The sequence below is a fragment of the Cheilinus undulatus genome, linkage group 5, assembly GCF_018320785.1.
Source record: "Cheilinus undulatus linkage group 5, ASM1832078v1, whole genome shotgun sequence".
Classification (NCBI taxonomy): Eukaryota; Metazoa; Chordata; class Actinopteri; order Labriformes; family Labridae; genus Cheilinus; species Cheilinus undulatus.
Genome location: NC_054869.1, coordinates 38,706,431 through 38,718,491, shown reverse-complemented (window position 1 = coordinate 38,718,491; position 12,061 = coordinate 38,706,431). Strand labels below are relative to the sequence as shown.

Genomic DNA, 12,061 nt, shown 5'->3' with positions numbered 1-12,061 from the left:
CACTGTTGGGTTTAAGCAGCCCTATATGGGCCTGGATGATTGGGATGTGGTCCAAAATGCTGACTTGATAGATAGATCTTAATTTGGATAACATGACGATGCTATGGCCTTGCTTTACAAGATGTACATGGGGAGCACAACAAAGGAAAACTGCAGCCAAGAAATGGCAAGTAATTTAATTACATTACAATAAACACAGTAAAGATGATCATATTAAAAAGATTGTGATGGACAAGCCTGACCAGAGGCAGTTGTAACGAACTGTTCATGAATATAAACCAAAAAATAATCTATATTCTTCAACAAAGGGAATAGTGTTTCCAAAACATGGCATTGTAATGACGACAGATTGAAAAGATAGAACGTGTAAAAATGGCCTAGACAAATATTGATTGTAGTACATTCTAGGGTTGTCAAGATTTTAAACTTTGATATGACAATAGTAAAAATGTAACTTGATTCTGTTTCAGCACCACAGTAACAAAAACATAAGTCCTATCCCATATTTTGTTGTAATTAAACATTGCAAGCAAACTTTTGTGCCATGTTAAGTTTCATTTTCAACGTATGTGTAATTCAGTAAAAATGCTCTTTCTCGTATGCTTCAAAGCATGACTGGAAAGCTACAGCTTTTTTTTATTTTTGACACTACTGATAATTAAAAAGAAAGAAATGTAGTGCAGTTCAAATCACAAACTTCTGTTAACATATGTCACTGCAGGATATTTAATACTACACTAATCTCAACAGGGTAGTGTGTCCCAAATCATGCAGTGAAGCCTAGTTTAGTTCATGCAGGACAGGGTAGTCATAAGCCCAGCTGTGATCAGCTGACAGCCAGCTGATCCTAATTATCGCCTCCCAGCTCCCACAGCCAATCACAGCTCTTTTTCTCAACACAGTGGTGTATTTAACTAAGACATATTTCTCACTAATCCCTGCTTGAATTAATGCTGATGCACCACACAGCTGTAAAAGCATAACTTCCACCACCCCAGCCTCCTCCTTTCTTGCATAAAGTTTGTTACACCATTACATTCAGATTCATGCTAAGTAAAAGCATGCTGCTTGATTTACCCAGGAAGCATCTTTCGAGAAGAGCCTTCTCTGCCAAGTAAAACTGTGTATCCAGTTTGCAATAAAATTGTTAAATATGTTTTCAAATGCAAAAAATGAACCTTCACAATCGACAAAGCATTAAGTAATCAATCAGTGCAAAAATAATGATATACAACTGCTGTCAGAGAATAAAGTGGAAATTTACTCTCAATTTTTGCAAATTTTTGGTGAAAAATAATGTTATTAAATATGAACATCCCTGCACGAGTTATTATAAATGTGGCACCAAACATCAGGCCAACAGCTGTCTACACATGGATGATCTTTGGTTTATCACCAAAGTCCAGAGTCTGTTGAGCTCCAGCGAGCTGCAGGAGCCAGTTAATGGGCATGTGGTCCAGACGGTTTGTATCAAAATGGACGAAATGAACTTGAGAGCCTGTGTAGAGGAAAAAAAGAGTGAGGGAGAAAAACAGAAAGACATATGACAGAAGCAGAGAAACTTACCTGGGCCTGCAATAATGGATCCTCCCTGCTGTTGAAGGTCACCCTGGAAGTCAAAAAGGGGGCTGGTCATGGCCCTCCAAATACTCTTCATTTGTCCCATAAATAAACCAGACTTCACATGGGGACTGGGGTTAGCTACATAAACAAATACAAATGCAACTCGTCATAGAACAAAGTGAAACAGTAAAGGTTACAGGCATGTTATGTAGTAATAAGAAAATGTTGCTGTTGATATAGTGGATTTAGTAGCTATACATTTTTATACAGCTTTTTGGATAATTATTATCTCTATAAAATTCAACCTTCATTTCACAGTGTTTTGTTTAATGCATATTAAATTTAAATAAGCAAGCAAGGGTATATTATGGATATTATACTGGATTAATTCAGTTGTCTAATACAGTGGTTCTCAACTGGTCTAGCCTGGGGACCCACCAGTTTTCTCACTGAAAAATCGGGATCCAAAAAATAAAAAAACCCAAATGTATCTTTATTAAATAATAATTTTGCAGTTTGAATATTGGACAAAACAAATAAATGACTGCAAATAAAGAGACACAAAACATGTTTTACACCCCATTTCCACATGAATACATGTTTTTTTTTTAATTTCTAATGATTTTGAGAAAGCATCTAATTATCATGGGAGAAGTAAAGTTGTTTTTGCAAGAACAGGAGACAACTTAGTTGAAATATTGAGAAGACATTTACATTTACCCATTATTATGATGAAACACAGTAAAATAACATGTATGGATGCATGTCCTCTAAGACTGCATTACTTCTCAGACCTTCAGCCACCATTTTTTTTCCCCAGTCACTGGTTTCAACCCACTGGAAACAGCTTCATGACCCAGTTTTGGGTCCCGACCCACTAGTTGAGAACCACTGGTCTAATAGGTATATTTCCATTGGTATTTCAGTCTTTTACATGTGCAACTTAAATAAAACAGAATAAAATAACACATTTATGAGGTAAAAATAACACCATGTTATCTCATGTTATGCTGGATTGGATTACCTGAGTCTGTAAATATCTCCTCTCTTTTCATCCCCATCTTTTGATAAATGTTCCTCTCTGGGTCCACGTATATCTCATAAGGATACCCAGTCAGAGAGCAGAATGGCTAGACAGAAATCAAAACTGAATGAGCAAAGTTGGAACAGGTTTGTAGACTGACATTATGCAAAATGAATAAAAAAATGTATCACCTCTATATGATGGTATGCAGACTGACCAACCACAACCAGTCTTATATCTGCCTCCTGTAGCAAAGAAAGTCACATATTGTATTCAGTCAGTAATGCAGATGACTGTCACAAGAATAGCATAATTGATTTCTTTTCCAATTTTCAGTGGCTGTCGAAGCCCTCAAATCCTTTAATTTTGTGGTATCTATACCAGAGTGTGACAATATTCCACTCAGGAAAGACATTAAAAGTGGAAAATATGGAAATATTACCAGCAGGCAAAACTTAAAGTGACTGGCAACCAGTCCAGGGTGTATCCTGCCACTCACACAATGACAGCTGTGATTGGATGATAAATACGTAGATCGATCACTTTAAAGTATAAAAGTAAAAGTGCTCATAGTTTAGAAAAATTGGTGCTGTCAGTGTCTACAACTTAAATGGTATTTTTGGGTAAATTAGACTTCAACTGCTCCTATATTTTTGTTAAAAAATACAGCTTAAGCCTAGTTAATAAGTTTGTATCTTTAAAATAAAGTATTTGTTGTTAATAAGTGTTTGGGATTCCTTCTCTTCCAAGTGATCCAGATCATTTGGCTTACTCAGCAAGAACAGTTGTCTCTTTCTGCTCCCAAACAGCCATTCATTTGGTATCACATTGGCCTCATTAGATTAGCCAAATTTTACCATATTTTGACCGATGATTTGAATTTGTGCTTGTTTTTTTACTCCATTAGTGTGTATTCTTATATATCAAATACAAAATCTCATGCAATTTCCTTCTGAAATATTCCTCCCCAAAAGGCCTTGTATGTTAGATGAAACCTGCTCACTGGCTGGGCCTTATGACATTCCTGGTATAAAATATTTAAGTTATACATCAATCAGGACTCCATAGTGCGTGATGTTCCTGTGGTAAGAGTAGTGTGGAGAAAAGATCATCCTTATTCTGCCAATCAAATAACAACTACACAAAAGTGGTAGTCCCATTGTTCACATAAATGATCCAGCTCTTTGAACTGGTTAATTCACAAACACCACATCACTATTAGTTAGTTCAATCTACATGTAAGGGCCATATCCTAAAAGATCATCTGGTTTCTAACGCTTTCCTGTGAAGACCAACTTTTTTAAAAACAACATTGCTTATCTATTTGTGACAATGCCTTTTAACTTTTCAACAAAGTTAATTTGAATTATAAGAAACTGGACATTTGTAAACTCATAAAGGAAAAAACTTTTGGGAAAAAAAAACAAATTAAATTGGGACAGGCTGCTTTCACAAGATAGGATGTGTATATAAGTCACAAATCTCTTGTTGCCGATTACTCAAGTTCATCTTTGTTTTGCATTTTCATCCACTGCCCTCAAAAGCAGTGGTCCTCAACCGGTGGATCAGGACCCAAAAGTGGGTCACAGAGCTATTTCCAGTGGGTTGCGACTGTGTACGAGGAAATAAAATTGTCAGAGTCTATGAAGTGTTTGTAATCTTTTTCCTGTAGTTAAAGTTTTTGATAGCAGAAAGGGAAGACAGAATATGTGATAGAAATTTCTCAAAAATTGTTTTTTTTTTTAAATCAGGAATTTACCTGAAATCTCTGAAGAGCTTTCCCTGTAAGCTTCTTGAGGAAACTTTAATTTCCTCTCAATTTTTTGAGCTGTATTTTAGAAATATTCTTTTAAACTTTCAGTGTAAATCTAATGAAATTTCACTCTGATTTTTTGGGGGGATTTTCAACATTAAATATTAGGACTTCTCAACAAACCTTTAAGCAGTCTTTTCCAGGAGGTGTCCAGGAATAGCTCAAGAATTTTCACTGGATACTCCAGGGTAGTTTTGGGAAACTTCCTGAAAACTTATTGGAATTTATATGGAATGTGTCTTACAAACTTTTGGGAATCTTCTGGGATACTTTCAGAAAACTTTGGGGTATTTTCTTTAATCTGTGTTTCCCTCTTTGAGATACAAACAGCACTATGTTTCATTAAATAAATCTGGTGGAGAAAAAAAAAACTGGCCCCCATGGTGAAATCCACTGCTCTAAAGTGTCCTTGGGTCCCCAAAAAGGATCTGTAAATACATGCTATTACTATTAGTATGAACATTAATCTGAAAATACTGTCTGGTGTAAAGGTTAATGAGTAAAATGAACAATATTTCCCCACAGCTGAATGACAGTTCCTTAAAACCGCTATACATTAAAATATGCCAGATTTGTTCTAAACTCTCAAACTGAACTTAAGTTCAAATAGTGACACATTTTGCCCTGACATTTTAACAACACACATCTGTATAGTTTGTTTTTGATAAGTGGACGTATTTATGAAAGAAGTCTGAAGTAAGAAAAAGTAACCATACATTTTTTAAGTTACAACAATATTATCAGAGACAAGTAAACAACCCCAGTAATACGCATTCCATAATTTTAGTCTTTAAGATAAACTCTGCTAAGTCTTAAAGTCGCAATAAAGGCTAGTTTTTTACTTGGCTTTAAATTATCAATATGGCGTAATTGCCTTGCATCCACAGTCCTGTATCAGGGCTTACCTCCAGGGTTTCTCTGGGGATTTTGCTCAAGTCATCCACATACTCTTTACAGCTGTAGCACAGGAAATTCTGCAGGGACATTAAGATAAAAATAGTAAGACAGCAGGATGTCATACTTGGTTTATTATTCTACTTTTCCAATCTTGCACCTTCACATTTAGACCTCTGTGTTCACCTATAAACATGACTGCTCCCATTTCCAGCATGGCATGTGAAGGTGTTGGAGCATCTGTCCAGGCATGCTGAGCTCACCTGTTGCCTGCTCTGACGCCCTCTTTTAAAGCTAAATCTACTAAACTTTAGCATTTAACGATAAAATGAAGCCCCAAGCAGGCTAGCTTGTGACTCATGATCAGCACAGTTTAGCCACACAAAGATTTTTCTCATACCCGGACGAAAATTATCACCGATTTCCTGTCTTGATATAATTTCTTGAACGGAATAGGGACTCCGTGTCGATCGTAAATCAAACAGTCTTCCACGTCCTCAAGACAAATATCGACAGACGGAGTCCAGGTTTCATGGTTTTCTTTAGTAACTTGACGAGTTATCGGTGAAAGAGTTTCAGCCATCTTTTCCTGAGGCTTCCTGAAGTCGCACTGCTATTTTAGGAGGTTGCGTTCAGGGTGGAAGAGCTGGTGGCTGGAAATTTACGCCCATGTGCTGAGAGTGTGTCCATAGTCAGAGAGAGACACAGAAAGAGAGAAAGCGAGGGAGGGTGGGAGCAAAAATGTCACTTTAAGATTTATGGCTATGAAATGCTAGCTGTAGCGTAAATATTTGCAATAGCTGCAGTAATTTTTCCTTTACAGAACAGCTATAGTGACTATTCTCAGTGTGGATCCAAAACTCTAATACAATCACGCAAATATGATTATTGCAAAGCAAAGTAAAAAAGTTGATAACCAAAAATGTACAGGTGGGAAAAGTACAAGGCTATCTCACAGTTTCTTTGGTTAAAGAAGAAAGTTAACTCAAAGTACTAGAGGTGGAAAAGGTACAGAAATATTTTACTCAAGTAAAAGTACAAAAGCCCTGGTTAAAATTTACATAAGTAAAAGTACTGGTCTATAAATCTACGCAAGTACAAGTGTAAAATATGACGTTTAAAGTTTACTTTAAGTCATGAGTAGCTGCTGAGGAGTTTTACGGTGCAATATGATCTTTCCTTATTGGCAAGAACAGCAAGAGAATAGACCTCCAAATGGGTTATTCAGGTAAAGTCACACCTCTATTATAAATACATGAAATGAGCAGAATAAGTAAAATCTGCAGGCAAATTGACAGTATTATTTTGACTCCTATGGAGTTTAAAAGGTGTCTGTGTTCCTCCTCACTGCATTTAGTTATACACATTTAAAATGTGAAATATTTTAGAATATGGTGACAGAGTGGCAGTAATTCTTGAAAATGTATGGCAAGGTGGGTCTCCTCTGGTATGAACAGAAGAAGAGAGTCAACCTCATTGGCAGGCATACAGATAAAGAATATGCACATTGCATCCTTAAGGAGCACCTAAAGTCACAGCTGGGAGCTCTAACTCAGTGGATAACTTCACTCATAGTGCAAATGTGCCCAAAAGTAAAAACAACCACAATCCACCGGGAACGTGCAAAAGAACCCCAGTAGGGATCACTGTACAACAGGCAACATTCAATCACAACTAAACATATATAAAAACACATCAAAACTCTCTGCCCAAGTGAATGATGGGGCAATTCCCCCCAAACATCTCCCCAGATTTGAAATTGAAGTGGGCAGAGTTTAGATCAATTGGCTCTTTACAGAGTTTAACTAACACTGGTTAACACTGTCAAATTATTCCAACACTGCAGACACATTTCACTCTAAATGGAGCTAAAATTACACGTTGGGATTTAAAATTAACAACAAATGTTTAACCCAGAGATATCAGCACTTCAGTTTTTGTTGTTTTGGGATGTGATGTGAAATCATTCTTTCACACTGTGCTACTGTTTCATCACAAGAGGTGGGAGAAGTAGAAGAGCATTGTACTCAAGTAAAAGTACAGTTACTCTGATTAAAACTTAATTACAGTAAGTAGAAGCAAAAGTATAATTTTAAAATATACTCAAAATGGCCTGCTTTGTCTACACTACTTTTTGCTGCTGTAAATTTGAATTTCCCCTTGTGGAACTAATAAAGGAATATCTTATCTTATCTTATCTTATCTTATCTTATCTTATCTTATCTTAATAACACGAGAATATGAATCTCTAACCAGGTTGCTGAGTATAAGGTGTGACAGCCCAAAGTAATATGCGACACAAGTAGTTATCTTGCACGACATCCAATTCTGTTACACAAGAAGTCTCACACTAATGCATATTCAAAACAAGTGCATAAAAAGCATTAACAGAAAAGATGGTAGCCTGAAGTATGACATACAACAATGTACACTATATTCACCCTGGCATCAGATTACACTTAACATTTCTAACTCAGCAAGTAATATAATATAAGCAAATAATCAATCATGATTTAGAGTTTGTGGTTGGTCAATCAGATTTCTAGGATGGTTGTGGCCACCCTTGGATACAACCTTGAAAACGATAACAGTCCAGACTTAATCTTTTTGTAAAGATTATTGAGATAGGAATTTGTGAGGAATGGTACTTTTCATATAAACTGAGATTGATGGACTGCACTGATTGATCAGCTGCTTGAGCCTTGACATGTGATGCTCTAGTCTGGAGAGATTTTTCTCTTTCATTTTGTCTCTTGAAATGTTCTTGACGACGCTTCTTGTGGGTTCAGGGTTGAGCGCTTTCATAAAAACCAGTGAAACCACCTCATGTCTGACCTCTTACAATTTGAGCTTTTATTGTTAAGGCCAGGAGATAGGATATTGGAATGAAAAGGATACTTAAAGAAAAACTGTTAAAAACAATTATCATGCACACACTACAAGGTGTTGTAACCCTGGGCTAATGTAACTAAGAGTCCAATCCTCTCAAGGCTTTTCAGCAGGCAGGGTCAATCAGAAACCTCCGCGAATAACTAATCGCCCTCGTCGGCTTCCATCCCTCTGCCCTCTCTGTGCGGAAGTGTTGTCTTCAAGAGCAGCAGAGCCAGAGCTGCCACTGTTTGGATAAACACTAGGCTAGTTCAGTAGCAGCTTTCCTTGCGCTCCCGTCTCCTCTGTAGGGACTTGTCATCGCTCATCTTGACCGTGCAGCATTGCAGTATTATGCGAGTCCCGTGTGGAGTGTGGGAGCACCGTGTGAAGTGGTGAGACATGATGTTTCTATGAAAGCTAACTTAGCATCCAGGGATGGAGCGAGCTAGCCTGTCACAAAACTGGGTTAGCAACGGAACCGTGGCTTTATTGTCTGAGTTATGAAGCAAATGTGTTGTCTAGTATGTGCAAATGTTGGTCACAGACCTGTCGAGACCCTAGGTAACACACAGCCATCACGTTAATACTGCTTTGTGTTTGTGTGTATGCGAAACAAATGACCACCTGTTCACTGTTTACATCTGCTCAGTCGGCAGCAAACACGATGCACCGTTACCGCTCCCCTACTACAGTGTAGTACAGCAATAATAAATATGCTTTCCTAGTTTGTAGAGAAATGTTAAGATCAAGTAAGTAAGACTTTGAAAACTGAAATATTGCAAATAGCAATAAGTTTCGAAAGACAGGGGAACAGTGTTCATTTTTAACAGGGATGCCACAATGTATGAAATGTCTATTCTTTTGAAAACAATATAACTTATGCTATTTCACTGATTCTACTCTAGACAAGCTCTGCAACTTAATCAATCTAGATCTAAGAGAAGAGACGTGGAGATGAATGAGTCCTGTAAAAATGCTGTCAGACTGCTGCACATTGTTGGCGTTCACACTGAAGCCTTGACCGCTCAGGTCTGATCTTTTGCTCGGATCAGATTTTTTTTCTGTTTGGCTGTTCACACTGTGGTTGAACTCCAAAAGATCAGATATGCATCTGATTTACTTCAACATAATAAATCGGCCTGAATCTAATATAAAAATGTCAGACTCAATGTAACCGTTTATCAGAAAAAATCAGATATGGGTCACATAGGAGCATATTCGCTAAATTGTGCAAAAACATTGTCAACATTTTTGTTCCTGAAGTTGTGTGTCTTGGTACTGAAGCATTCCCAATGTTTTGCACCATTAAGACAATATATAGGAGTATGCCTACAGATTTTGGTAATGATAAACATGAAATAATTAAATACTGGGTGCATAGGACTACTGTTTTTGTTTATGCCGCATTAAATCTAGAATTAATGTTACTTGTTTTACCTAGAATCATACTGAAGTTTAAAATTCCTGAATGTGAAAACACTAGTTAACAAACGCGTCTGCTCTTTTGTTATGTATGTGCTTTACTGTGCACTACAATAGGGGAGGTGTGAAGTAACAATGTTGGTGCCATCTATTTTCAGCACCATATACAGAATGTTCCCTGCAGTTTAAGCACATATAGATTCATCCAGACTCTCCTTGACATTTTTAATTGCAGGTTTGTGATTGCCTTGTGCTACATTCACATATCCTGACGTATGTTAATACTGATTAGTTGCAGCTGTTGTCTGTGCAGACTGTAGCGGTATCTGCTTTTGATTCAAGTGTACAGGAAAATCAAATCTGATATTACAGCGTATTTAACCCCTAAAATGTCTGAGTAAGCACAAAGAGAATAGTTGCTTTGTGACAATAAAGGCATGTTAGAGTAATGCGAAATTCTCTTATTTTTAGTATGCAATAACAATAGGGAAACACAAACTTTACTTATTGCTGCAGACTGATCTACTAGCATGATAAGATTATTGGGCCAAGAAGTGCCCATCACATTAAATGAAAAAGTGCAAGAATGGACCTGAATCACAAATATGAAAAAAATATATGAGGCAGAAAACTGTGTCTGAGATAATTGTAAAAAATGGCTTTCACAATCTTTTAAAAATGGTTAATATTTGATATTAAATTGGTTTGTTTAAGAAAGCAGCCTTTTGTATACTTGTGCAGTCTTACATATTTTGCCAAAAAGGTCCAGGTTTCTTTTTTTCTCCAAAGCACAGTTGCCATACAGGGATTTGGTACATTTTTACCAAATTTAATTGGTAAAAGAAATAGGGATGCACAATATATAATCTGCATGATATGGGCAGATATTAGCTTTAAAAGTTAAATATGGGCATCGGCAGATAAAGTTTTGTCAGTATTTATAAGTGATACATTGTCCGTAGGGTTGGGTATCATTATGTTTTTTTCTGATACTGGTGCTTTTTATATGGTGCAAGTGGCTTAATGTTGCCTGAAATGATACTGAAAGTCGGTGGATGAATAGAAGCTGTCTGTAATGGATTTTCAGAAATATCTTTAAAAAGTTGCCATGAGAATACAAGATAAGAAAAGGCAACCAGTGAAACTTCTTTATGTAAAGGGCTTAAGCTGAATTTTTATACTTTGATGAGAGACAAACAATAAGCCAACGTGTGAGTGAGCGGAGACGTTATTCGAGACAGCAAAACAATTCAGCTGAAATACAGTGGGAGCACGTAAATCACTTAAATCTCTTAACATATTCTGTGCCTTGGATTTGGTGTGCCGTGGGTCATTGGAGTGGCAGGGTATTGATATCTGTGATTTAATTTGGTCTGGTAGGTTTCAAGGATAAATGATATCTTTATTATCTCCGAGGGGCAATTTGCTTAACAGCCAGCAGTACCATACAAACAGTTCCTCACACCATAGGAATGAAATAAAAGTTCAGACACCTAAGAAACATTAGCATTGTTGGATTTGTTTGTATGCGATACCCATCGGACGTAAATATCTGCAGTATATATTATATATTGGCCTTAAGCATTGGCAAAATGTACAAATGTACCATCAGTAGCATGTCATTGTCTAAGGCAGTCATTCCCAAAGTCTGGGTTGGGACCCACGGTTGGGTCGTGGGAGATTTTTTTGGGGTCGCCAAATTAGTTTCCAGAATGTCTTTCCTACAGTATTTAATGTGACATTGGGCTCCACCCTATAACACTCACCCTCTCCACCATAAGAAAACACAAAACAAAGCTCTACTAGCCACTGGATGGCAAAAGAGCAAAAGTCACAGTTATTGATGCTACGCTATTAAAAAGAAATGTATTGTCCCAGACCAGACTGCTATTGAAGACCCAAGGGGCTGAGCATGTGAAGAAAGCCTTTGTGACAGAGGTGAAGTGGCTTCTTCCAGGCTTGTAAAACATAAAGCACGAGGCAAGGACCAGATTGAGTCTTAAGTTAATGTTATCCAAGAAAGCACCAGCCATCAGCTCAAACAACCAGCCGAGTATGGCACAGCACAGACTTGATAAGGAATAACTTATGGAATATGAAGTTGTTGGGTCACGATGGCTTGTACCTTGTAAAAAGTGGGTCGCCAGAAAAAAGTGTTGGAAACACTGATCTAGGGCACTACACATGCAAGGGGAGCAACGTTATTTTTTCAAGTAAAGCCCCAAATGCTAACAACTACAAGACCACCTGAGGCTCCACTTGACTCAGCCTCTCTTTGCACAGGAGACAGTGTTTTTTTATATCAAAAACAAGTGTGTATACATCGGTATTGATATCAGTTAAAATGGAAATATCAGCATGCCAGATATGGGCAAAAATCCAATATTATGCATTCCAAAAAAAAAAAGCTGAGGAAATTCTTGTATTTTTGGTTTGTTATTGGGATCTTTCTCTACAAGCTGTAGTATGTCAAC

General features: G+C 37.2%; 2 protein-coding genes across 3 annotated transcripts in view; one reads left to right on the top strand and one right to left on the bottom strand.

The window, feature by feature from the left end:
• Window positions 1-176: 176 nt before the first annotated feature.
• Window positions 177-5,971, bottom strand: prxl2c (peroxiredoxin like 2C). The gene is made up of 6 exons (XM_041787736.1): window positions 5,695-5,971; window positions 5,306-5,374; window positions 2,779-2,832; window positions 2,588-2,693; window positions 1,567-1,701; window positions 177-1,498 (listed from the first exon to the last, which is right to left on the bottom strand). The coding sequence occupies exons 1-6, from the start codon at window positions 5,875-5,877 to the stop codon at window positions 1,368-1,370; spliced, it is 678 nt and encodes a 225-aa protein (XP_041643670.1). The 5' UTR covers window positions 5,878-5,971; the 3' UTR covers window positions 177-1,367.
• Window positions 5,972-8,413: 2,442 nt separating this feature from the next.
• fbxl17 (F-box and leucine-rich repeat protein 17) overlaps window positions 8,414-12,061 on the top strand; it is a 416,200-nt gene continuing 412,552 nt past the window's right edge. For both annotated transcript variants that reach the window (XM_041786742.1, XM_041786743.1), the window contains exon 1: window positions 8,414-8,557. The gene's annotated coding sequence lies outside the window, so the exon portion shown is untranslated. The remainder of the gene's footprint in view (window positions 8,558-12,061) is intronic.